General features: G+C 40.9%; 1 protein-coding gene across 2 annotated transcripts; it reads left to right on the forward strand.

The window, feature by feature from the left end:
• Positions 1-683: 683 nt before the first annotated feature.
• twf1b (twinfilin actin-binding protein 1b) lies at positions 684-27,957 on the forward strand. 2 transcript variants are annotated; one of them, XM_066667731.1, is made up of 10 exons: positions 684-923; positions 2,125-2,248; positions 17,392-17,469; positions 17,661-17,839; positions 19,571-19,666; positions 20,827-20,931; positions 24,478-24,603; positions 24,865-25,015; positions 25,350-25,471; positions 26,292-27,957. In XM_066667731.1, exons 4-10 carry the CDS (start codon positions 17,750-17,752, stop codon positions 26,454-26,456), a joined length of 855 nt encoding a protein of 284 aa, XP_066523828.1. In that variant the 5' UTR covers positions 684-923; positions 2,125-2,248; positions 17,392-17,469; positions 17,661-17,749; the 3' UTR covers positions 26,457-27,957. The 2 variants fall into 2 exon arrangements, with proteins under 2 accessions (XP_066523828.1, XP_066523827.1); XM_066667730.1 differs by lacking the exons at positions 684-923; positions 2,125-2,248 and adding an exon at positions 15,280-15,345.
• The last annotated feature ends 27 nt before the right edge of the window (positions 27,958-27,984 follow it).

The raw sequence follows: 27,984 nt of genomic DNA on the forward strand, positions 1-27,984 counted from the left end.
AGGATGACCCCACTTCTCCCCTAAAAACTAACCACAGTGGCAGACAACAGGGGTATCTTTTTGCTAACATAACAGAACTGGACAATTAGTGTTCTCCTCCAAGTGTGTCGATCTGGCCAATGTTGTGTTAGCAGCAGTTTGAAAAAAAATTAGACAGGTGACTGGCTTCACATGTCTCAGAGGGAGCATGATCTAGCTTTCACCATCCTACTCATTAGCATTGTGTGATTACAAGAGAGAATTATGCTTTTGCTTTGCCCTGGAGCCAATAGCAAATATATAACAATGCAAGGCTATGTGTACAATTAGCACTACAAAGTGCATTAAGCACATAGTAGTCTGAAATGGCATTGGTCTCATTAATGTCAAATTGCTTATGTCATTCAAGTCCTACAGGGCCAATGGTGACACTGTAACAAGAAAACATGGACAACTCTCAAAATTCATAACTAAGAATGGTATCCCATCTTCAAATCTGATTACACATCCCACTGGTCTGTGCTATATTAAGGTCTGGAAAACAAACATAGCAAGTGTAGCAGGTAGAGCTGTCACTGGGCCATTAGTTATTTTTGGGCTTGTGCAGCCACCGTAGTTCAGGAGCAGTCTTCCTCCGCCCCCCCCCCCCCCCTCCCCTTTCTCTCCTGGGTCATGCTGTTGCTCATTAGCTCCAGTGTATATATACACACAGTTAGCATGTGGTAGGCTAAGCTCCCACTTTTTATTCTTTGGGTCGCGGTACTGCGGTGCTTGCTTCTGAGTGTCTTGGACGATCTTACTGGAAAGAAGACAGGTGTCACACCCCCTGTCGATTCACCACGTTGCTTGCCGTTAGCGGCAGCTCTAATCCGGGACAGTGCATATAAGGCAGTTGATGTATGTTGGTGTGCCTGAGAACGAGTGGGCTTTCAAGCTGCATCAAGGTACAAATTCCATTCTTTTAGTTATGCTGGTGAATGTTTTTAGTTATAGATGGGTTTAAGGGTTTGAGGCACAGAGGGTATGTGTGCTTAGCACATGGCTAGCTTTATCCCACCTATTATGACGGTTTTATATTTTTTATGATTAAAATGCTCCTTTTATTAGGTGCTCTGGGGTGTCGCCATCGGAGGTGGCCCAGGTGGTGTGGAGCAGAGCTTCTCCTAGTCTCCTGCTGTTTTGCCTGTGTGGATACATTGTGGGGTCGAACCACTTTTATCTTGTTTTATCTGGTTGTCTCTTTTATTTTGATTATTTGCCCTTGTGGGTTTTTCTTGTTTGTTATTGAGTTCTTTTGTTTTTCTTGCCTTTTAAATTAACCCTTTTATTTTGGATGGTGTTCGGGCTGTGGGTATTACAGTCCTTTTAAGCGTGTGATCTGCCTGTTTAACGTACTTGTGTATTTTTACCTGTTCTTGCAGAGCAACCTGGTATATGAGTGTCCCTTTGGTTGACTGGTTATCCTTTTTGTACATTTTTTTCCTTTTTCTTGGGCACTCGATCTGTTGTGTGTGTGAAGTCACTACCCCAAGGGGGTTCTTTTTGGTAACCTGTGTGTGGGTTGTATAGTCTCTAGTATTGGAACTCTGTATAGGATAGCGTCTGCTGGAACCCAGTTAAAATGTATGCAAATGGTAGGATCATTATGATGAGCGAATCTAGTTAATAACCTTGTAGGGGTTATTTTTAGTAGTCAGTAGGTAAAACCCCACTGTATTCTTTTGTTTTATTATTTTTTTTAAACTTATTAATAAAATCGTTATTTTAAATGTTGCAAGACAACTGAGAGTAAAGGACTTTGTACGCTGAACTCCATTTCGTGTCTCTTCTCTTTTTTTTGGAACGTACCTGTGTGCTTTTGGGAAAGTACTTGGGGTTATTTCCTAGGGCGAAATTCCCTAGGTGGCGTAGTCGGGCTCACACTAATCTACGCACTAGCCAAGGCCACATTTTTGGCGTAGTCGGCAGGATCCAGAAACAGAGACGTGGTTTGGAGTTCAGTTGTGTTGTCTTGTTGTTCTTATTCAAAGGCAAAACAGCAGTTGACGTTGGGTCACAAGGATTGTACTTGTGTGCCTGTAAGGAGGTGTTAAGCTAATTCATTTTCTTATTTGTTTCTTTCCCTTCTGTCCTTATGATGGCCAGTGAGCTTCAGGAAATGAGGGATTTGGTGCAACAGCTCCGGGCAGATAATGAGCGCCTTTTACAGGAAAGGGCTTCTTCCCAGTCTCAGCCAGGTCCCAGTAGTGGTGGTGAATCTCGAGGGCTGGTGAGTAACCCTACCCCAGTCGAAAGGGTGTTGTACCTTCCTCGTGAGCGTAAATGCCCAGTGTTTAGAGGCAGGGCTGGTATAGGTATAGAAGAGTGGAGTGAAGAGGTACAGGCAAGCATTCGGGCACGCCATTTAGCGCCTATTGATCAGGCTTATTTTATGTTAGATCATCTAGAAGGAGAAGCTAAGGATGAAATAAGGTATAGGCCTAGAATGGAAAAGGAGGATCCTCAGAAGATTCTATCTATCCTTAAAGAGCTATATGGGTGCTCGAAGTCATATATTGCCCTGCAGGAGAGTTTCTTTCGCCGTAAGCAATGGGAGGGGGAATCTTTACAGGAGTACTCTCATGCCCTTTTAGCCCTTATGGAAAAAATAAAGCAGTGTGCACCTTCTGTAGTACCGGATGCTGATACGTTGGTTCGTGACCAGTTTGTGGAGAGTGTTCTAGACTCTGCCTTGTGTAGGGAGCTAAAGCAGTTGATTCGTCAGACACCAGCACTTTCTATGCTGCAGGTGCGGGCAGCGGCCATCCGATGGGAGCGTGAGAGTAGGTCAGCTGATAATGGGGGAGGTAGGAGCTATTCTGTCCCCTCTATGTGTGCACTGCAGATGTCTGGGGAGTCTTATCAGGCTCAGCATGCTGCAGATAATTTTAAATCTTCTGAGATGACAGAATTAAGGGCTATGCTGTTTAAACAGCAAGAACAGATTAATCAGTTAGCCCAGAGCATCGCTAAATTAGGTGCCTCTTCTCGGCCTACTGGTCCTAGCCGGCCTAATATTATCTGTAGACGCTGTCAAAAACCAGGGCATTACGCCAGCGACTGTGATAATGAACGTGTTTCAGTGCATCCAATAGGGACTCCTCCTCAGAGTCGTGCAGCCCCTAATTCTCAGCCGGCGGAAAACTAGCTCCCTTCCAGGTGCAGAGCCACACCGTGGGAGGGGACAGTATTGGCTCTACCTCACAGCCTGCTTTACTTCAGTTGACCAGTCCGTCCTTAGTTGGGCAGTGCCCAAAAGTGGCTATTCAATTGGGCGGTGTGGTGGTGAACTGTTTGCTTGATACAGGGTCGATGGTTTCAACCATAGTTGAGAGTTTCTTTCGTCAACACATTCAGGGTGATTTGCGTTCTTGCCGGTGGTTGCAGCTTCGTGCGGCTAATGGGCTAGAAATACCCTATGTGGGCTACGTTGAGTTAACCGTGGAGGTACTTGGAAAATCCCTCCCTAACCGTGGTTGGTTGGTAATTAAAGATCCCCCAGGTTGTAGTACCTCACCTATAGTCCCTGGCGTGTTGGGTATGAACGTCATTCGAGAGTGTTATCAGGAACTCTTCTGTCAGCATGGCCCTGCATTGTTTGACCTACCGCCAGTTGTGCACGCATCCCCACCTTGGCAGCAAGCCCTGCAGTATTGTCATCAGGTTTCTGATAGGTCCTCTATACAAGACACAGGGGTAGCTAGGGTTAGGGGGCGGAGACCTATTCATATACCAGCAGGTACATTCAAGATGGTTGCTGCCACCTGTTCCAGTCATCTCAGTGAGTGCACTACTGGGGTTTTGTTCGAACCTCCTGATACTTTAGGTGCCTTACCTGATGGCTTGTTGGTTGCTGTTTCTCTAGTCAAGGTAGTCGGAGGGACCGTGTATGTCCCCTTGGTAAATGTGGGTTGCTCTAGGGTTGTTTTGCCCCCACGCCGTCCCTTAGGATTGTTGACTAGCGCACAGGTTGTGAGTCTGCCTCTTGGAGTTACAGAGGAAATGAGTGAGCCCCCTACGGTGGTTGCCCAGGTTCAGTCTCAAACAGCTCAGCCCAGTTCAATTTTGGAGCAAATTGACGCATTGGATCTGTCTGTTTTGTCCCCAATAGATCAGGGAAGGGTGCGGTCCCTTCTCTGTAGGTATGCTGCAGTGTTCTCTTCCTACGAAGGGGATATTGGCTGTACGGGTTTGATTTCCCATGACATCCCTTTGTTGGATGAGGTGCCAGTAAGACAGAGATACAGACGCATCCCGCCATCTGACTATGAGGCTGTTAAGGCTCACATTCAGCAGCTGCTTGAGAATCAGGTTATTCAGGAAAGCTGTAGTCCTTATGCCTCGCCTATTGTTCTGGTTAGAAAAAAAGATGGTACCCTCCGGATGTGTGTTGACTACCGTAAGCTTAACAGCAAAACCAGGAAGGATGCATTTCCATTGCCTAGGATTGAGGAGACTTTAGATGCCCTATCAGGTGCCCAGTGGTTTTCGACAATGGATTTAGCTAGTGGGTACAACCAAATTCCAGTTACGGAGGGTGATCGGCCAAAGACAGCTTTTTGTACCCCCTTTGGTCTATTCCAATATAATCGCATGCCTTTTGGGTTGTGTAATGCCCCTAGCACCTTTCAGAGACTGATGGAAAGGATGTTCGGTGATCAGAATTGCCAATCAGTGTTGCTGTATCTGGATGACATTATTGTGTTCTCTTCTGACCTAGATCAGCACTTGAGTCGTTTGGAGTTGGTGCTAAATCGACTAGATCAAGCCGGGCTGAAGGCCAAGTTGGAGAAATGTTGTTTCTTCCGCCATCAAGTCCGGTACCTGGGTCATTTGGTGTCTGATAAGGGAGTATCCCCAGATTTTGAGAAGGTATCTGCTGTGGCTAACTGGCCCCATCCCACGTCTGTTTCAGAGTTGCGTTCATTCCTGGGTTTTGCTAGTTATTACCGGCGGTTTATTAAGGGGTTTTCAAAAATGGCTGCTCCTTTGCACCGCTTAGTTGCTGAATTGGGTGGGACAAGGACTAGGAAGGGCCCTGGTTCCCAGTTGTCAGATTTCTGGTTAGAGCCATGTGAGACCAGCTTTCAGACCCTTAAGTCCAAGCTTGTGAACGCACCTACACTTGCCTTTGCCAACTTCTCGCTTCCATTTATTTTAGAGGTTGATGCTAGTCACCAGGGCTTGGGAGCAGTGCTCTCCCAGGAACAGGATGGTCGAGTGCGTCCCGTGGCCTATGCAAGTCGTAGCCTCAACCCTAATGAAAAGTTGTATAGCTCAATGAAGCTGGAGTTTTTGGGTTTGAAGTGGGCAATGACAGAAAAATTTCGTGAGTATCTTTGGGGTCAGGAGTGTGTTGTCTGGACTGACAATAACCCCCTGAGCCATTTGAATACTGCCAAGTTGGGTGCTACAGAGCAGCGTTGGGTTGCTCAGTTGTCAGCATTTAATTATATTATCCGTTATCGGCCAGGCCGTATAAATAAAAATGCTGATTCCTTATCTCGGCAGAGAATGCCCACGCCAGAAGAGCTGCAGGGTTCAGTAGTGGGTGGTGTGACATTGCCTCTGGCTCTTCGGCAGCCGGGTAGGGAGGCAGCCCCTTCATCAGTAGCTCAGTTTTTTATTTCTGCTTTTCCCTCCCGTGATTTTGGGGACCTGAAGTGTTTGCAGGAAGCCGATCCAGCTATCCGCAGTTTTAATTCTTTTTGGCAGGAGCATAGGCTACCTAGTCGGAGTGTGAGGGAAGACTTGTCAACCCGGACTCAGGGGTTCCTTCGCCAATGGGATAGGATTGTCCAGCGTAATGACTTGTTGTACCGTAGGATTCTAAAGCCAGATGGTGGAGAAGAGATTATGCAGCTTTTGCTTCCAGAATGCCTGCAGGAGGAAGTGCTGCAGCAATTGCACAACCAGCATGGCCATCAAGGGGTAGAGCGTACTACAGCATTAGTAAGGGAGCGGTGTTATTGGCCTGGAATGGCTAATGATATTAAGCAGTGGTGTCAGCAATGTGAGAGGTGTACCATCGCTAAACCCCCACAGAGACAGTTGCGTGCTCCAATGGGACACCTTTTGGCTTCGAGACCAAATGAGGTAGTGGCCATTGACTTCTCTTTTCTGGAGCCTGCTAGGGATGGTACTGAACAGGTTTTAGTTATAACTGATGTTTTCTCTAAGTTTACTCAAGTGATTCCTACTCGAGATCAAAGGGCTCAGACAGTGGCCAGGGTGCTTGTTCAGCACTGGTTTTATCGTTATGGGGTCCCGGCCCGTTTACATTCAGATTGTGGTGCAAGCTTTGAGAGTTCTCTTGTCTATCAGCTCTGCGATTTGTATGGAATTCAGAAGATACGAACTACTCCATACCATCCACAAGGCAATGGCCAGTGTGAGCGATTTAATCGGACAATGCATAACCTGCTGCGCACATTATCCCAGGAACAGAAGAGCCATTGGCCAGATTATTTGCCTCAGTTAGTTTTTAACTATAATTCATCTGTTCATCAGTCTACAGGGGAATCACCATATTTTCTCTTGTTTGGCCAAGAACCCCAACTCCCAGTGGACTTCCTGTTGGGTAGGGTCCCAGAGACTGAGGGTAGAGCAGTTGGTGATTGGGTTCAGGAGCATCAGAGGCGTCTCCAGGTTGCTTTCAAAGGGGCAAGGGAGAGGTTGTTGGTAGCAGCACAGCGGCGCAAGGAACGTCATGATCAGGGTTTTTTAGCTGACCAGTTGCAGGTAGGCCAGTTGGTTTATCTTAGGAATCATTCTGTTCGTGGACGTAAGAAAATCCAGGATGCTTGGAGTGCCATTGTTCACCAGGTAGTAAAAGTACCTGAACCTGGGGGTGTGGTGTATTCAGTGGCCCCGTTGCAAGACTTGGGCCAGGTCCGGCAGGTACACCGGGTAATGTTAAAGTTAGTTTCTCCAAACTCTTCTGCAGCATCTCCTCCAGTAGGGAACCCAAACATAGAAGATGGTTCAGAGTCAGAGGAGGAAGAGTTAGGTCAGTGGCTAGTGGTAGGTTATCCTCAAGCTGGGTCCCAGGAGCCATTGCCCATTCCAGTTCCACCAGGGGTTAACCCAGTTGAAGCCAGTCCTCCTTCCAGGGCTGGACCTAGTGGTCCGGGTTCCCCTGTTATATCTGAGGTAGAAGTTGCTGAGCAAGTGTTAGATAAGAGGCGACGAACAACTCGAGTAACAGCAGGCCAGCATAGGAACCCTCATCATCTACCAATGTCCATGGCAAGTGTAGCTCCTAACCCGGCACCTTTGGTATCTGATTCAGGTAGTATGGCTGTTGTACACTTCAGACCCTGGTGTTAGTCCATGTGTTGGGTAATATTTTGTCGACGGGACGCCGACACAAAATGTGGGGGTAGAATGTAGCAGGTAGAGCTGTCACTGGGCCATTAGTTATTTTTGGGCTTGTGCAGCCACCGTAGTTCAGGAGCAGTCTTCCTCCGCCCCCCCCCCCTCCCCTTTCTCTCCTGGGTCATGCTGTTGCTCATTAGCTCCAGTGTATATATACACACAGTTAGCATGTGGTAGGCTAAGCTCCCACTTTTTATTCTTTGGGTCGCGGTACTGCGGTGCTTGCTTCTGAGTGTCTTGGACGATCTTACTGGAAAGAAGACAGGTGTCACACCCCCTGTCGATTCACCACGTTGCTTGCCGTTAGCGGCAGCTCTAATCCGGGACAGTGCATATAAGGCAGTTGATGTATGTTGGTGTGCCTGAGAACGAGTGGGCTTTCAAGCTGCATCAAGGTACAAATTCCATTCTTTTAGTTATGCTGGTGAATGTTTTTAGTTATAGATGGGTTTAAGGGTTTGAGGCACAGAGGGTATGTGTGCTTAGCACATGGCTAGCTTTATCCCACCTATTATGACGGTTTTATATTTTTTATGATTAAAATGCTCCTTTTATTAGGTGCTCTGGGGTGTCGCCATCGGAGGTGGCCCAGGTGGTGTGGAGCAGAGCTTCTCCTAGTCTCCTGCTGTTTTGCCTGTGTGGATACATTGTGGGGTCGAACCACTTTTATCTTGTTTTATCTGGTTGTCTCTTTTATTTTGATTATTTGCCCTTGTGGGTTTTTCTTGTTTGTTATTGAGTTCTTTTGTTTTTCTTGCCTTTTAAATTAACCCTTTTATTTTGGATGGTGTTCGGGCTGTGGGTATTACAGTCCTTTTAAGCGTGTGATCTGCCTGTTTAACGTACTTGTGTATTTTTACCTGTTCTTGCAGAGCAACCTGGTATATGAGTGTCCCTTTGGTTGACTGGTTATCCTTTTTGTACATTTTTTTCCTTTTTCTTGGGCACTCGATCTGTTGTGTGTGTGAAGTCACTACCCCAAGGGGGTTCTTTTTGGTAACCTGTGTGTGGGTTGTATAGTCTCTAGTATTGGAACTCTGTATAGGATAGCGTCTGCTGGAACCCAGTTAAAATGTATGCAAATGGTAGGATCATTATGATGAGCGAATCTAGTTAATAACCTTGTAGGGGTTATTTTTAGTAGTCAGTAGGTAAAACCCCACTGTATTCTTTTGTTTTATTATTTTTTTTAAACTTATTAATAAAATCGTTATTTTAAATGTTGCAAGACAACTGAGAGTAAAGGACTTTGTACGCTGAACTCCATTTCGTGTCTCTTCTCTTTTTTTTGGAACGTACCTGTGTGCTTTTGGGAAAGTACTTGGGGTTATTTCCTAGGGCGAAATTCCCTAGGTGGCGTAGTCGGGCTCACACTAATCTACGCACTAGCCAAGGCCACACAAGCTTTAAGTCAGAGCCTAAATATTATGTAAGCTAACTGTGATATTATATTAGTGTTTTTTTTCTTTTTCAATCATTGGGGTATAAGCTTCCATTACCATGCATATTATGGTGGTTAACTACATTAGAATTGTAATTCCACTGCAAAACTTAAATAACAGACTTCAGACACTAAACATGGTTAAGCTGTTTATTCTCAGCTGTTAATGTTGAAAATGCAGTAGTTCAGTCATAAACACAGTCTCTGTAGATAATAAAACATGAAATAATATTTTCAGCAAACCTAATGCAACATTAAAATATAATATTATCATACATGCAGAAATTCAAAATCATCACTTTGTGTTGGAAAATATTTGGAAAATTACTCTTATAAATTATGACTCTTCAGACAGCACTCTTATAGAAACGCTATAAGAAAATTGCCTGACGTTTTCACCTTGCAGTCTCTGTAGTGTGTAATCATTAATAACAGGCTGTTCTGGAGGATTGTGGGTCAAGATGAGATCTATAAGACCTACATACCGTGTTTCCCCGAAAGTAAGACAGTGTCTTACATTCTTTTTACCCCCGAAAGTCCCACTATGTCTTACTTTCGGGGTATGTCTTATATTGGTAAAAAATGTCGATTTTTGTTTTAACCATAAAATTAACATTTATTAACAACCTGAACATTATGGTATTCACCATAAAACAGTTTTATAAAAGCAAGTGCCAAGAATGTCTTGTTACAACCGTATCATGACGGTATTTCCATGTATAACATGTAAAACAATGAAAAACGGTAAGAACGAACAGTTTGAATATGTTATACTGGAAGATAAAACAGATTTATTCCATGACAACCATGGCCATGCCAATCAGAGTGGCCACCAGCGGCTGCACATGAGGGCACTGAGGCTGCGTGTTGGACCACGGACAACATTACTGCTGCTCCCGCGGCCTCCACATCCCTCCGCTCATTCCGCTCCAGATCCGTCCGCATCCCGCAGTTAATGCAGCAAAAGGTACCGGTACTATGGCTTGTATTTTTCCAACGTACAGTTTACTATGTCTTACTTTCGGGGTACGTCTTACATTAGCCGACCCCCCTAAAACCCACACTGCGTCTTACTATCGGGGGTGTCTTACTATCGGGGAAACACGGTAAGTCTCAGGGACAACTGCTCATATGAAGGTAATAAAGGCAATTCAAACCCCATATGACTACTGAGAACCTACAAACCTAGGTTTTACTAGAGTCAGAAGCGGAGGTCCACCATTCCACTCTGCAGCATTGCTTGCACAAACAAAATCTTCATGTAATATTCATTCATTCATTGTCTGAAACCACTTATCTAGTTCAGGGTCATATTTATTGCTTATCTTGTTGCTTTTCTGTCACCAAAAGCACTTCCAGAGGTCCACATACACCAACACCATGTATACAAATCAACATGGAATACAGAAGTTCATGGAGAACAGGAGTAGTTACTGTGCTAAGGGAACTCAATGAGTGGATGCAGAGTGTTGTTATTCTTTGTCGGTGTGAACGCAGTGCAGAGAGAACGCGGTTCATGGGTATGAGGGAGCTCTCCTAACCAGTGCGATGGAGCTTTCCTCAGTGGTCCATAGATATTATCGCTGAGCAAGGACCATTTAATGATATATAAATTTCAAAAAAATGAAAATGAAAGTTATTTTACATTGTTATTCTCATAAGAAGAATCAACCACTCTGACTTTCTGGGCAAATAATGCTAGAAAAGGGATAGAACTGTGCGATGACACAGCAATAGACCCAGACATTTGCTCAGATCAGGACACAATACAAAAACATCATTGTATAGGTGGCAAATGCAGATGCAGAATGTAAATGTTCTCTCCAGATGCTGTCCAGATCCTTAGGTACCAGATGTTTTGCCAATAAAACTGGACATTTAAGCGATTCTTCTAATCAGATGCAAATTCCACCAGAACTGGGCCCCATTCAAGGTCCTGCTTTGGCTGTAGAGGTCAAGGGAGTTTTAAAACCTGTATTTCCCACCACTTTTATATAGATAATTTTCATCTGCACAATATTAGGATAGTGGTAGTTTTCTAGTAGTTTGGTCGGCCAATCTTAACACAGGAAACAGGATAATAACAGGCAGTTGTGGAACAGTGGGTGGGGCTTGTCTGAATGAACGTGGGGAGGGGGATAATAAAGCCTCCAGACGGCTGGTGCTAAAGCAAGTGCAGGAAAGCAGTGACAGATGGATGCAGGCACGCTCGCTCCTTTTCCACAGCCATAAAACCAAGAGGCAACCATCAATTTTATGCCTCACTGCCTCTGCCCTTTTTTAGTTATTTAATATAATTATGATGTCTGTTTGTCGAGGTTTGGACGTGATATGATGGAAGGATTTTCATATGATATGATTCTACAAATATTCCATTGTGATGCTGACCTACACATGACCTTTAAATCATGCTTTTTATTGGTCAGCTCTAATGTCAGTACAGTGTTATTATGACTGTTGCAACTTTGCCATATGATATGTTTATTACACATATTTGAAGCAATGAAATATGCATGGACACAAACACACACACAGTTTTGTATCTATGAACTGTGGGAGCTTTGGCTAATCTTAACCCAACCTTACAACATGTCTTCACATCTTGGCTGGTCCCCACAATGAGCACACTTCCCTACAATATCAGTGTGATCCTTACAATGTAATATATTTCTGGTACACACACACACACACACACACACACACACACACACACACACACACACACACACCTTCTCCCCCTTCCCCTTTATGCCAGACAGCTTGAGTTATGGCCCCCTGTGCATTGCCTGATATGGCTTCTCAGTCTTGGACAAACACCTGATGGCAGATTTTGATTGGTCCATTTATTTTCTCATTAGGGGAAGGCCAACTGTCAGTGGGGTTAGGTGAACGTGTGTGTGCATGCGTGTGTGTGTGTGGAGAGCAACATGGTTTTTTTTTATTTGCTCTTTAGAATTCAGTGTGTATTGCGTTTAGTCGGAGTGCTATTTTAAAGGTGCAGTAAACTTCCTGTCTTGAATTCAGCCCATAAAATTACTAGTAAAATGTAGCCATGGGCAGCCAGGGAACAGTCAGTTCTCTGTGTGTTAAATCTACCTTAATCTTTTATCTGTAATAGACCCCATTGTAACATGGGTTGATCCAGGCCAATGGTAGAGGATTTACAGAGCCCAAAAATAGTTTGGAAATGGCTTCATCTAGTGGCTATATGCTGTAAACACTGTCTGGTTTATCTATAGTGATTATCCCTATATAAACTTTTATAAAGTGAAATGTGGGAGAGAGATTGGTTCTGGTGTTGTTCATTACTGTGACTTCATTAATCATCACTGCTGTCTTTGCCTTAGCTGGATGATGTATGTAATGCCATAGTTATATAATACACTGATGATCCATAGTAATGGGGAATCTGCAACTGTCCCATATCGTCACTGTCCAATTACAAATCTCTAAAATAAAATTCTGTCCCTAGCTATCTCTAATTTTATGGAATTTTAGTTTTCTACATCATATGAACACTGTCTTTCACACTGTGTGAAAAATTACATGATGAATGAACAAGTAGAAACACTCCACACTTATTTGGAATAAAACCTTTTTACACTGACATCTACTGAAAGTTAAGGTTTTATTTTTCCTTCTCCTTTTGGGAGATAAATGTTTTTCACTGGACAATATGTGACAATATGTTCCCTGCACGCCTCCATAGTTATGGCTGGTAAAGGATTTATTATTGTTATTTATTGTTGTTTATTGCCGTGATTGTTGTGTAGTGAAGTGTAGTTGTGTTGAGTTAGTCATGTTGTGTTTTCTGGTTTGCAGGGATGGTGGTTGTACATTTAAAGGACCTTTAAGATAAAAATATATGAAGACTAGGTAAGATTATGATTTTTGTGCTCCTGGGGCTCCCCCTACTGTAGTTCATTTTTACATCACTGTAGTGAAACCAGTAGGGAGATTGAGGGAACCCTCCACCAAAAGTTATGTAACTGCAGTTTGTACAGAGTAGCAACAGCAGATGCTCTACTATCTTTATTACAGGTCAGTGAAACAGCACAATGTTTTTTGAAACTGTAGTTTTAAGGCTAACTATATGCGGCACTGTTGCTTTCAGTTTCATCCATATATCTACCTCATGAGTGTGATGTGTTCTCCCAGTGTCTGTGTGGGTTTTCTCCCACAGTCCAAAAACACACATGGATTGGCTGTTCCAAAGTGTCCTTTGGTGTGAATGTGTGGTGCCTTGTGACAAACCGGTGGCCTATTCAGTGTTTGTTCCTGCCTTGTCCCACTGTGATCCTAAACAGGACAAAGTGGTTACAGAAGACGAATGAATTAATTATTATTAATTAAAATAGTGCTCAAAATCATAATCAAAAACATACAGTATATAATCATAAGTTGTTTTATTCAGATTTTATTCAACCAAACGCTTGCAAATCATCCAATTTAAGAAGAGTGCTGTACAAAGTAGTGTGGGATGAAACTGCATTTTAGAACATTTCTTGTCATAGCAACACTATCCACAAATGGTTTGATAGGAACTGATCAAATATTTTTCAACACACAGCATGAAGATAGTTTTTATACAATAAAAATAACTGATGATTTAAATAACATGAAATCTGCATTATAGTAGTTGTAAAATAATGCCCACTTTTAGAATCCCAGGAGAGCGTGTCTACCTCAGTCAGTTCTTCAGAGTTTATGCCCAAGGGTGTGTTTCCTAGGAGCCTCTAATCCACAGCATTTAAGCCCTTTCCTACCATGTCATTTCTTCTCTATAGTCTTTATACCACCCCTCCCTCCTAACTCTGTGGTTTCTACACACACACACACACACGCGTACACACAAAGCAGTTGAATCAACACTGCAGTCTGGCAAAGTATTTATGTAGCCAGCCTGTAGGGTGGAGTTCACAGCCCCACCCTGCACTTCAAAAATTCTTGTAGCTGCAAGGTCCGGGGAGGACCACGCATACAACACACTCAACATTCTGCACCATGGGCCTAGGCCAGGATTAAAAATGGCCTGTCAGACTCCTTACTGAAACTTACTATAGATTAACGTAATAGGTCTGTATAGGAAGCTGGCATCTTAAGCATTAAAGCTTTGTAAGCCTTTAAGTACATCAGAGATGTAACTAATTAAAATGTACTAAGACAAGGCAAACATAATGTTTTCCACTGAGAACTCACAATTGTTTTGATCTGAAATGGATTTACTTATCAAGTTTAAGTTACTTCTAACAATACTGACTTGAGAATAGTTTAGAGTCCAACCTTGGTCTCCACAAAATAACCCCTTGACTACATTTTTATAAGAGCCTACCTCATAGGTCACTTGCTTTGTCATGTAAAGTATTATTTGTGTTACACCCAAATTGTGAAAAGGCCAGCCAAACCTGGCCTCAAAGACTTTTGATTTAGCCCAGCATAAATTTGCCTAGCACCTGCTCAGCCAATGAGGGAAAACATTTTATTAATTTATTTATTTGGTTAGGTGGTTAGTTAGTGAACTTGCCTTTCATTTATTTAAGAGGCACTAAAAGTTAGTTTTTAACACAACACAGAATATTGCTTTAAATAACATGGAAAAAATGATGACCCTTGACATCATACAGTTGTCACTGGCATTAATGTAACAGAACGGTCAGTGGCCCTGTTGTCAGAAACTGATCAATGATGAAGGAAGTGGCTGTAATTATTCACTGCTACAATGAACCTATAAAATATAACTCATAATATAACCAATGAGTTAAAATATAAATGATACTAAACCATATAATTGTAATTCAAATTTCAGACATTCTCCACACAGGTTACTGTAATGAAAAAAGAGCAGGAGAATATTTGAATTACAATTATAAAGCATGTATTACAAAAAACACTAAAACTTATTTATACATCTCATATATGGCCAGTTTGCTTCAGTAAAAGCTACTCTTCAGTGAAGGCTTTACACTATGTTGAGACTTTCTATGAGGATTTGGTGGCATTAAGCTTAAGAAATGTATCGAGGTCAGGCGCTGATGGATGATTAGTTCTTGGTCACAAACTTCACTCCAACTTCCAACTCAATCCAAAAGTATTGAAAAGTATCTCTTCGTTCCACAGAAGGCAGTTCCGCTGCTGCAAAAGCCTCATGGTGGGGGGGGTTTATACGCTTCTAGCCCACACTTGTCATTGGGTATGGTTAACTTGGGCTCATGTGAAACTGTAACAGATTCAGATCAAAACTGTGTGCAGACAGCCACCTGTACCAGGTATGCAATTTTAAATGGATGAAATAATCCATTCTTTAATCTCCTAAAGTGATACACAGTGGTCAGTGCGTGGGGGGACAGTGTGCGCTAGCCCTGAAGCTGTTGTCACGTGACTAGGGGGCTACAGCGTGTCGTCATGAATATGGGCGGGGCCTGTGCTATTCGCTCCGTTTCCGTGTTTGTGATCCGGTCGAAGAGAGAGCGAGCAGAGCCCAGACATGTCTCATCAAACCGGTATTCAAGGTACAGATTTATTCTCAGCTTACACTGGACTGTCACACACACGATTTGTTTACATCATGATATGGCGCTGTTTATTGTTTGTTCTTTAATAAGTGTGTACTGCAGGGTTCAGGTTGCTATGTACAGACGGCTCAGCCTCGATACCGGTGTTTAGAGTGAGCTTGTGTAGAGAGAGAGAGAAAGAAATCTGTGTCAAATGAAATTTAGATTTTTATTACTCTCATATGTTCACGCAAATGACCGGACCGTGGTATCTTCGTCCATCAGCGGAGTTGTAGCTGCAGTGCCTTAAGAAGTCGTTTCCCAGAAGCAGCAGGTTTCAAAGGTCTTCTCCATAAAGACAGTGAACGGGTCATTCATTCCGAGGAGTTTCATTGTGCGGCGCCCTTTAAAAGCACTGCCAGAGATAGTGTTGTACTCAAAGTAATAAAAGGTGGATACAGTGACTTATTTATTTAAGAAGGCAACGGCTCTGATGCGTTTGTGCTTTGCTGGTTTCCACATTAGTTCTCAGATAAACTGTAGCTCATCTGCACTTTAGTCCACATTTAGATCCTGCATTTTGTCTTTGATTTCTGGCAGGTTGCTTCAGCCTTAAGTTGCTTAAGTTACTTTGATAGTGATGAAAATGTTTGGTTCATTTATTGTTTGTTCAGACCAAAAGAGGGAATGAAGAGAACAAAGCCTGACAAACTATAGTAGTGTGGACTGAAGGTTTTTTTTTTCTGTAGTAATATTTTGGCTGCTATGCTACACTTGTAGTTTCATTGAAGTATAAATCCTTTACCTATGGATACCTTAACATTAGGCTATACATTAAACGATGACTTAATTAGGAATAATGACCTTGTATACATTCATTGTTCATTTTATCATCCACTGACCACACAGGAGCACTCTGTATTTCTACCATTACAGACGGTTGTGCTGCGTACGTTCTTATCCCCATTTCACCATGTTCATCAATGGTCAGGACCCCCACAGAGCAGCTGTAATTTTGATGGCTGTTCATTCTCAGCGCTGCAGTGACACTGACATGGTGTTGGTGTATTAGCGTGTGTTGTGCTGGTATGAGTGGATCAGACACAGCAGTGCTGCACGAGTTTTAAAGCCCTCAGTGCCCTCCGTAACATTTAGCTTCCGCTAATGTCCTGTGTCCACTGATGAAGGACTAGAGAACACAACACAAACTACTGAGCTACTGTCTCTGTCTTTACATCTACAAGGTGAACCAGTGAGGTAGCTGTGTCTAACGGAGTGGACAGTGAGTGGACACAGTGTTTAAAAACTCCAGCAACACTGCTGTGTCTGATCCACTCATACCAGCACAACACACAATAACACACCATGACCATGCCGGTGTTACTGCAGCACTGAGAATGATCTACCACCCAAATTATATCTGCTCTGTGGGGGTCCTGACCATTGATGCACATGGTGAAATGGGAATAAGAATGTATGCAGAGCAACAGATAAACTACAGTCTGTAATTGTCTTCACTACAAAGTGCTCCTATATGGTCAGTCAAGCTAATAAAATGGACAGTGACTGTAAGTACAAGATAGTTATTCCTAATTCAGTGATCCTTCAGGGTTTTAGCATAATTACAGTGGAAAATATGGTTGGTGTCCTCGAACTTAAATTGACATAATTCACGTATGAACCTAATATTGTGCTTTAACATTTAAACAATTTAAAGCATTCACTTTACTGCCTTTTTGGCAAGTACTGTGCTATAGCACTGTTATTTGTTCATATGGAACCCATTTGAATAAAGACAGTTCAATGCAACAACTCTTTCAATGAAAGTAATATAGTTTTTGAAAGTTATGTCAGTTTATGGTGGTTTTGTGGATAAATGTGAGAGGCTCGTTCATCTTTAGAACGCTAGCTGTGTTTATACAAAGTCCCAAACAATGCCCTCTCACAGACTTGGCTCTCATTCATCGTCCAAATTTGTCCTGAGCTGTTGTTCAGCCCTCTGCTCTGTTTCTGTCAACTCTAAACAGACTCTTTGTTAGAGACAGTGTCTTCGTCTCTCCACAGCCACAGCCGAAGTCAAAGAGGTTTTTGCAAAGGCACGGAACGGAGACTATCGCCTCATTAAAGTCGTGATTGAAAATGGTAAGTGTGAGGTAAAGGAAACACCTTGTTAACTTGCTTAAATGTCCATATAAAGAGCTTTGTTATATAAAATACCAGGTCAGAGAGGAATATGGTGGGTAGCTAGAGTCCAGGTTTGTTTATAATAATAAGCTGCTATATAAGGTGAGAGAGCCGCTGACATCCAGCTTGCTCTTTCTCTTGTTTTTCAGAGCAGCTTGTTCTGGGAGGAACCAAACGAGCCGCCAAGAAATGGGAGCAGGAATGGGATAGCTATGTTCTCCCTCAGCTGGAGGAAGACATGCCCTCTTACCTCCTCTACCGGCTGGACACCACCAACAATCAGGGCTACGAGTGGATATTCCTGGCCTGGTCTCCAGACCACTCCCCTGTGAGTAACACACTCACATTGTTGAAAACCTCTCATGCAAATCAAACCTTCAGACTGTTGTCAGCTTCTGGTTTATATATGGAAATGAGATTATGACCCTGATAACCTAGTAGCCATGGTGGAATAGTAATTTCTACCACGCAAATGTAGCAGAAAGTTGATAATTTTTACATTTATGTAAAATCAAATTGCTTTGTAGTCTCTTAATAAATCAGCTTATGGTTCCCTCAAAAGGGGGCAGCCATTTAAAATTTGGCTTAGTACAGAATTTCTCAATCATCCACACCACTATAATTTTTTGTTTCCATTTGTTGTTTATTTGAAGCTGGGACCAAGGAAGATAACTCAAAGCATATTTCAGTAACATCCCCCAGACACAAGTCCCCAAATTACTCTCCAATTAAGCATGATCAGTTTATGTGTTAAGTGCAAATAAGTACTCCTCCTTTACAGAGAACACATTTCTGCACATTTTAATGATTACTGTTTTTAAGAATGAAAAAAGAGATAAAGAGAGCATGCCTAAGCTTTATATTAGTTTGTTTCTCAATGTTAGCTTTGTGAAAATGCATGATTCATTCATGGCATATTTACCTCACATTCTAATTACTTATTTATGTGGTTTCTGACACTATTACATACTGTTATCTTTAAATAAAATGAAAAAAATAAAAATAAAAAAGGGACAAGTACAGAAAAAATGCAAGTTTCAAGTTATTGTATTAGTTAGGGTGGCACGGTGGCTCAACTGGTGTCACTGTCAGACAGCTCCTGGGTTCTGTGGTTGTGGGTTCAAATCCCACGTCTAGTCCATAAATATGAGTGTGTGATATCCTGTGATGCATTGGTGTCCCTTCCCAGTTAGAGAGAAAGAATGAAAGCTGTTTTAAGGTGTGCAATGTACTTTTAGTTCAAGAGAGCAAAATGTTGATAAATCAATTAAACCTTTGCAGATTCTGTATAAATTGCACAACAATTGTACTGTACATGACTGTCTTGCCACATATGTTTTTTTTTCTCTACCCAAGAGTGGTGGAAAAGATAGACACGGACATACTTATCCACTAATATAACCATAAGAACTTTGGGTGTCATATAAAAACAGGATAGGAACATTATCAACTATATTCAGAAGCTTAAGCTCAAAAACATATGACTGTTTTATTACACAGAGTTTTAAAAAGCCTTAAACAGACATGAATAATTAGGACCATGTAATTACAAGGGCGTATTGCTAAGTTTGCAGCAGCCTACATGGTTTTTTGCTTAGGGTTGCTATTTCTTAGGAAACCATTAAAGGACACAGTGTTCTGCTCCTGTGTTTTCCCCCTGCAGTGAATCCAGCAAGTCTCAGTTAACCAACTGAATGAAGAACAGTATCTGTTCTGTCAATAAACTGTTAAACTGTTAGCTTTTCCCTGGATTAGTATCCCTTCCTAAACATTAATTTATGAGATATTTAGATTAGATTTAGATTAAGATAAAGAGAGGTCAAAGACAGAAGATACACTGTTTTAATTCTGGGTGGACTTGTGTGAACAATTTGCAATTCTAATTATCTCCTGCAATGTTCAATAACACATTTGTGCTTCACAGCGAGCAGGAAGGGGCAAAATGGCTGCAATCCCAAACAGATCAAACTCTGCTGCCAAAATTAAATTTGTTTCTGTTATGTTTTGATAGGAATGCAAAGATTTTGCATCATTTTCAATTTTTAAATCACATTTTCAGGTTCGGCAGAAGATGTTGTATGCTGCTACCAGGGCCACACTAAAGAAAGAATTTGGTGGTGGGCACATAAAAGAGGAGATTTTTGGCACAGTAAAGGTATGTTTAATAGCAACATTTATGATAAGATGATGCACAGCCATGCACACCTCCCCCCATCCCCAACACTCAAATTTGAAACCTCAATGTGGGAACCAAAGGTGAGGAGAAACTTCAAACTGGATGAACATGGCAGCCTTGCCCATAAATGCAAGAGTACCTCATACCCTGCAGAACCTCACCATGTGACAACATTAACTCACTAGAAGTGGTATGCAAACTGTGTTTTTATCAGCTTTGTGGACAGATGATCTGGTTCACATACCATGACTGTCAAGTTGATGGTTGACTGTCTAGTTTGCATATTGAGGGTTCTACATTGTTCAAGGCACTACCGCACTTAAGGGAAAGGCCTCCCCATTCCTCCAAGTTGTAGTTTTCCATCATCAGCTGTTGCACCCTTTAATGATTTTTGCTCTAATTATATCTGTTTTGGAGAAGGAAAACAAAACACTGCATTACTGTGAGGAGTTTGGTGTGTTCTCTCCGTGTCCACGTGGGTTTCCTCCGGGTGCTCCGGTTTCCTCCCACAGTCCAAAAACACATGTTGGTAGGTGGATTGGCGACTCAAAAGTGTCCGTAGATGTGAATGTGTGGGTTACCCTGTGAAGGACTGGCGCCCCCTCCAGGGTGAATTCCTACCTTGTACCCAGTGATTCCAGGTAGGCTCTGGACCCACCGCGACCCTGAACTGGAAAAGTGGTTACAGATAATGAATGAATGAATGAACTGCTAATCCTGGACGCCCCCATTTGTATGCAGAAATGTAGAACATCCTAAAGGAACTTTCAAGCACCACTGTATGTTGTGGGATATATCATTTGTTAATTATTATTGCAGAAGTGACATTTGCAATACTATATGTAAATGAGACCTCCGCAAGTCACAGTGTATTTTACTATGTTCAATGTATAAATTTACTCATTACAATTCCTGATTGATATCTCTGTGTTTAGTATACAATTCAACTATATTATTCCAACAGTGAATCATTATGGACAGTAATGTACAACAGGAAATTATTCATTGACCACTTTATATTAAGTATATTGCAAGTTGTATGGCAATTGCAATATGTAGCATCTGAGTCGTGTTGATCGTATTTTGTCAATATCATGCAACCCTGTTTTGGACCTGCTAACAGACTTCTCTCTGCCCAGGATGACTTATCTCTGAATGGATATAACAGGTACCTTACCTCTCGATCTGCTCCCCTCCCTCTGACCGCTGCTGAAGAGGAACTGAGGCAAATCAAACTCAATGAGGTACCAGTACATTCAGGCAAAATACCTGCAGAAAAATACCATATGCTGTAGGGGTGTCATGATGATTTTTTTTTACCGCAGTTCATTTAGTTTACAGTATTCTGTGCATTAAAACATCTTCATTTTGCAGGCCTATATTTGTAACTATACGTGTACGTAAGCTTTTTAATACAAGCTCCACCAGACCATACTTAAATAAAATCTAATAAGCACTAAATATACAAATAGCAAAGTGTAACCTGAAGTGGACAGATTACAAGGAATGTGATTAATATTTAGGCTATAGATGACATAATTTAATTTTTCTGTTAACATGTGGTGTTATATATATTGCTATTTGGTGGGTCCTCACTGACTGTGGCTGCCCCTCTCTTCCAGTCTTTAGCTAGGGTCCTCCCTCTTTTGCCACAGCCAGCAGTTTTTTTGAGGGGGAAAAGACTAATGAGATTATATTTTTGTATAAGGTTCAGTGATGGTCAGTCAGAGAATGTCACCTCCTGTCATGCAAGGTTATTATTATTTTTTTTAATGATTTTTGATGCATGAAGCACATACATACAAAAGGTGGCAAATGAAAGACGTGTGTGAAACATTGATCCATATCTGTGCAAGAATTTAAAATTTAATTTCTCTGAGTTGCACGACACACTGTTGAAATCATTACATTCTCAGTATGCTCTCCATTAAGTTCAAGATTGCCCAGGCCTTAGTGAGTGAAGCTTCAGAATGCTGTCTGCTTTTGATCATGTGACCATGCTTGGCTTGTGCAGGGCATTGATTTTGCACTGTGTGCTGAACAGATTAGAAACTGGCCTAGATCACTGTTTTACCTCCCATCTGCCTGCCCATCTATGGTGCCTCCACATTAAAGCCATGGAAAAAACAGTGGTTTTGTGTAATTCATATATACAGTTGGGCTGCATGTTTTTTTGTTTGTTTGCCAAATTGTTTGGAATATGTCAAAACTCCTTCTGGGACACAACCCTCTTTGTGTCTCTTTCACAGTTTTTGTTGGCTTCAGCATGGTCCTATGTTTCTGGGCATGATTTAATGCAAGCTGACTGTCCAGGCACATATGCCAAATATGCCCTGTCATTTAAACCACTTTATGTAATCAGACACCGAACATGTAGTCAATGATGTATAGGCTGTGTGCTTCCCCTAAATCCATAAAAGGATAGCCTGGCTCTTTTAAGCTGCCCATGGGCTATTTCAGAATGACAGCCTCCAAAAATGTAGCCAACTGTGAAGCAGCATCCCCCTCAGTAGATCAGCAGCTGTAGGAAGAAGATAATACTGCACTAAGCTACATTTGTGGGCAGAGAGAAAAGAGGCTTTGAGATATTTACTATTCATTTTATGAGAGGCCTCATCTATTAAGTGGATGGATGCAAAAGCAGGTTCATATCGTGACTTGTTAAAGCCGTGTGATGTGTGTTGTGTGCTTAGGTGAACAGGAGGCACCACTGGTGTAAAATAGAGGACAAGGAAGAAGGGTAATATGACAAAGTGTAATAACACAATATTTGAAGACCTGTACATGATTCATAGATATGAGGACATCAAGCTTTTAAAATATGTTATAACATGCGCAGTAATGTTTCATATACTATGCTGCACCAAATACCACTAATTAGAATTTTTATTTTATTTATTCATTCATTCATTCATTCATTCTTTATTTCATTCATTCCTACAATTAAACATGAAGCTGCCTTGGTTCTTGAAAGTAGAATGTCCCAAAACATCACATTATCAAAATTAAAATAGCATTCTTTATTATGATTATTGTTTTAAATAGTTGTAATAGACCCCATGTTGTGGCCATGCATAAAATAGGTTTAGTACAGAATCTCTAATGCATGCTGAAAACTAGTTGTAGTGCATGACATGTTAACCGCATTGATTGCGAGAAACAATTCTGAAGTAGAATGGTTAAGAGTACCCTGCTTCACTGTCATGGGAATTGTACATTGTACAAAAAACAAAAAACATTATTATTAAATGTAACACAGGTTTGCATGGTCCCACAGTCATAATCAGTTTTCAGAGCATGGCAATAAATTAGTGAAGGAATCATATGGCATGAGTTTCAGTGAAAATGTAGAACATTTTATTTAACACATTTCAGACAACTTCAAAACTATAGGCTAATTTTCCCAACTTATGTAAACAAGCTAAACTCTGTTAATGTTATCAATCTCTCACCAGTTTTTTTTTTTAAGAAAACATTATCTTCATTAATTTACAACATATTTAAACAAATAAGAGGTATTTAGATATAAAGTAGCCAGGGCTGCTTGTCAATGGTTGTATTGCACTGAAGAAGTTCCAAATATCTTCATTAAATAAAAACACTTAAACAAATAAATAATAATCATAGATAGCAACTATGTGCAACTCCCAGCAATATTGATACTTCAGCTCAACAGCATTTGCCAAAGTACCTCCTGACAACAGACACGGCTCCTGTCTTTGCAAAAGGTCTTCTGGGTCATCTTCTAAATCAATGTCTGGTACAACTTCTGGTTCAGAACGTCTGCTGTCCAATTTCACCACGCTCAACAACTCCACTAATACTTACAATGTAATAGCAATGTAGAACGTCCCCTGTCAAACACTTTACCACCATGCTGTGTTCCGGACATGGTTAGGCTAAAACCCGTGTGGCCGGTATATGAAAAATTCATATCATAACAAAAATAAAAATTGGTTTTCGGTGCGAACCGGTATACCGCCCAGCATTAAGTAGATGTCATGAAATTAACGCTTCATAACATGAAAAACATAATTGGAGAAACCATAAGATGGTCATATAAGCATAGTGTGATTTAATTCCCATGATTAAAATAACGTATTGCTTTTTATAGAGGCAAGTCTCCATTGTGAAATAAGCTTAAACTTTTAACTGTCATGGTAAGGAGAGCCAATAATAAAAGTATGGTGAATTTCAATACAAATGATTTATCATTCTTATTAGAAGATGTGGAGAAATTCTAATGAAACTGTGTAAAATGATTTTATTCCGAGTCATTTTGGAGCATTCTATTGGTTCATATTTCCACACGATGTGAAGGTCAGCTGCTGTGTTCAAAAATTTGTTTGAAACTAAAAATTAAACAAAATTTTAATTGGACAATGGTGATATAAAAGTTATAAATGTGAACATTTGAGCAGATCCAGGTCACAGCACGAACCAAGCAGGATTCATTTTGTGCTCTGCCGTGGAATTGCTAAACATTCTACAAGCCTAGAGCCACATGTAGCTGTGTCCTCATTTGGCCTTTTGGAAAATATGTTTCTACAGCAGTATAAAGTGTATTGGCTGCACTCAGTTGAGGCCTGTCTGAAAACTAGTAACAAATATTATTGACAAATGATTATATGAACACAGACTGATCCTGAAAGTCCTGTAGATTTAGGTTAAGGGTTTTACTTTGAGACTGCAGAAACTCTATCACTCCCAGATGTTTCTGAGCATTGTTTTGGGGAAATAACCTCAGTGTGTGTGTGTGTGTGTGTGTGTGTGTGTGTCTGTCTTTTCAGGTGCAGACAGACTTCCACGTGGACACAAAGCAGCAGACTCTGCAGGGTGTAGCTTTCCCCATGCAGAGAGAGGCTATTCAAGCACTGGAGCAGTTCAGAGACAAGAGAATAAACTATGTTCAACTTGTAAGTTATGTCTGATTAACAGCCAAAAGCTGCAGTATCATCTTTTTAAACAGTCCTTCTTATTCCTAATAGTTCTGTCATTGTATGATTGTCAAAACCTAGCTTTAATACTGGGGAACACATTACTTACTTGAAGATTTGTCTGGTGGTTTCCTGTGTAATCAATGCCACACAAGTGACTTTAGCTGAATTCTCCAGTAGGGAGCTGATATTTTATTGGATATAATGACTTGTTGCTGAATGTGTTTATGTTTCTTGAAGGAAATAGATTTTCCAAATGAATCAATCAAGTTGTCCAGCACCACTCCCACAGAGCTGAAGGACCTGCCAAAAAGAATCCCTAAAGATTCTGCACGCTACCACTTCTTCCTCTACAAACACACACATGAAGGAGATTACCTGGAGTCCACAGGTAAATGATTTCTATGTACTCACTGTAAATAAAAGCGAAAAGAATAGTAACTTTTAACAGATGTCATTGGACAGAAAGTTTGCATATGAATTTCTGGTCAATTTCTGTTGGGTCATTCATCATGAAATATTGATACAATGAAAATGATTGCATTGATGTTTACAAATTATGTCAAAAAAAAGAGAAAAACCTGAAAAGTTGGGTCCTAAATCCCAGTAATGATATATAGATTTTAAAAAACGTGATCAGATAACTTTATTATTACATGCATTGTGCGTTATCAACATTGGTGTATATATAAGCAAATTAGTAATGCATGTGTGTGTGTTTGTAGTGTTTATCTACTCAATGCCTGGATATAAATGCAGCATTCGGGAGAGGATGTTGTACTCCAGCTGCAAAAATCCTCTCTTAGACACAGTGGAAAAAAATCTGCACATAGAAGTTGCCAAAAAGGTAAAGCTCACAAATGAAAGCATTCTGTAAGCATTCAATCCATTTTACACTCTGACTATTTAGCACATTTAATAGACCTTTAGACAAATTTAGTGTATATGTTCGGTGTTAGCTAATCAACTCTCAAAATCACAGTTTTCTAGCTGGAGGTGAAATAAGACAAGGCTAATAACACTAGCTGGGACAAAAGACGATTTGCAATTATCTTTATATTCTACCTTTAATTTGATTCTCTGCTTTACCACATGAACATTTCAATTAATTCAAAACATTATTGACATTGTCCATTCAAAACCATATGGTAGTTGTGGGAGCGGAACGGTTGGGAAAGAAATATAGGAATTGTAAATGATACGAGATACGAGAAAAACACACACAGCCTAAAGCAGCATAAGTACAAAATGGCAAAGTTAGCAGCAGTAATTGCAGTGGACAGATATAAAATGATGGTGTATTAGAGTGCTGAATGACTGATTGTGGGTGTAGAAATACTGAACTTAATCAGTAGTTTGAAAGACATGTAAGTAAATATGGCACATACTCCAGTGAGAGCAGAACATCAACCCTCTCTAAATTCTAACCTCATAAGTGTCACTACTTTTAAGAAGAAACTGTTTTAAAGACGTTCAATCCACATTTTTCTATAGTGTGTTTTTCTTATGGCTATTTTGTTCTATGTTTAATGTAGTGCCATAATAGCAATAGTAGAGTAGTGTCGTATGGCACCTAAAATCATGTGTTGGTGCATCTTTATTAAAAGCTATTGCATGCTGTAGCAGTTACAAGTGACTGTTTTCTGACCTGATTGCTCTTCCCACAGCTGGAGATTGATAATGGTGATGAACTCACCAGTGATTACATGTATGAAGAGGTGCACCCCAAGCAGCATGCGCACAAACAAGCCTTCGCCAAGCCCAAGGGTCCAACAGGGAAGAGGGGGGGACGCCGGATTACACGTCCTCCCGGGGATGTGGATGATGATTAACTCCTTTCTTCTGGCCCTTTTTAGCAAAACAATGGTACAATGCACCTTGTGATGACCCCTTGTTGTAACATACCTCCCAGATTACCTTGAAACCTGTAGCCCACATACCCTTAGCTTTATCTATGCACAAAGAAAAAAAATACACTAATCTAAGAGCATCTGCAGAGCATTCAGGTACATTCAGGAGTTCTCTCTTAGATGATAAACTTAACACTATCACACTTTATAGCTGGCATATACACTAGCTTCTCAGATACACACTAAAACCCACCTTTGGATTGAAGGACAGGATTGTTCCTTCAAAAAGGCTGTGTTGAAAAATGAAGCCCTATGCAATTGTTTGACTGTCAGGAATGCTGTGAAAGCCAGCTGCGTTTTTCCATTTGTCTGAGTCTTTATTGATTTACTTAGCTTGGTGTTTCAGTCGAATATCAGCTGTTGATTGCTTTTACCTGAACACTGACCCTATTGCTTGGAGAGCGAGTTAATCAATAGTGTCCAGACATTTGAAAAATCTTAGCTAAGCAGCTCTCTCCCTGAATAGCCAGATCATTTTAATGAAGGAGTTGCTGAATGCAACAAATGTTAAAGTAGTAATGATGAAGAATACCTTTTTCTTTTTTTTTTTATGTGCTTTGCACAGTCTTAACTTCTTTAGTGATTTATAATGTAGAAGACTTTGAAAATAGAGAAGTAATTTTTCTAAAGGTCAGAGTGAGTGATGCTCCCTGCATCAAATCTGTTTCACAATTTTTTTCAAGTGAAACCTAAACTTGTAGAAACACTATTTTTCTAAGACTGAACAGCTGGTATGTCCAGATCATGTTGTCTAACATCTTGGATCAAGTGTGCTCTGTCATAGTGGCCATCCTCTTTGTCTCGGAGAATGTTTAACATGTACAGTAAAAGGTTGCTTCCATTCCATGGCATTCACTAAAACGTAACATGCTGTTTACTCAGTACCTCTGTGGAGATACCACTGAAGGATCAATCCAATATTCCATCCTCAATTTTTTCTTTTTTTTTGAAATGTGTACTTACAACGGACAAAAGTGTGGCTCTCTAAGGCCTCTAAAGGCAGAGACATGTAACCTCTATGTATTATTATCATATGAATGAGTATTTTAACCTTCTACTAAAAGGTTTTGCATGTGATTTTGTTTTAAAAAAAAAATTCTATGCTCCCAACGAAGCAGACAGAGAACCATTTTTATTGGACCACGGCTCACTGTACTTCCACACATTTCACAAAAAAAAACAAAAAAAACACACAGTTGAAGAACATTGGACTGCTCCTTTAAACACTGTCAGAAGGGAAGGGACTACTACAAATCCCAGAAATCAGAGAAAAGCTATTGGAAATCTACTGAACAGGCAAACCACTAATAACATTTCTCCTGCGTTCTGAAGTCTTCGATTAAATTGTTGTCATTGTTTCTCCATGTAAAGTCTCCAATGTGTTTTTTTAACAAATCAAAATGTATGAGATAGGGATATTAAAATATTTAAATCACATGTATCTGTGTGT

The sequence above is a fragment of the Hoplias malabaricus genome, chromosome 4 (assembly GCF_029633855.1).
Source record: "Hoplias malabaricus isolate fHopMal1 chromosome 4, fHopMal1.hap1, whole genome shotgun sequence".
NCBI classification, from domain to species: Eukaryota; Metazoa; Chordata; class Actinopteri; order Characiformes; family Erythrinidae; genus Hoplias; species Hoplias malabaricus.

What these genes read in the sequence shown, in the direction of transcription:
- twf1b (XM_066667730.1), top strand. Translation starts at nt 15,321, where the DNA reads ATGTCTCATCAAACCGGTATTCAAG. An exon ending in GGCAAATCAAACTCAATGAG is followed by an intron (nt 20,932 to 24,477) that starts GTACCAGTACAT and finishes CTGTCTTTTCAG; the next exon opens with GTGCAGACAGACTTCCACGT. An exon ending in GAATAAACTATGTTCAACTT is followed by an intron (nt 24,604 to 24,864) that starts GTAAGTTATGTC and finishes TGTTTCTTGAAG; the next exon opens with GAAATAGATTTTCCAAATGA.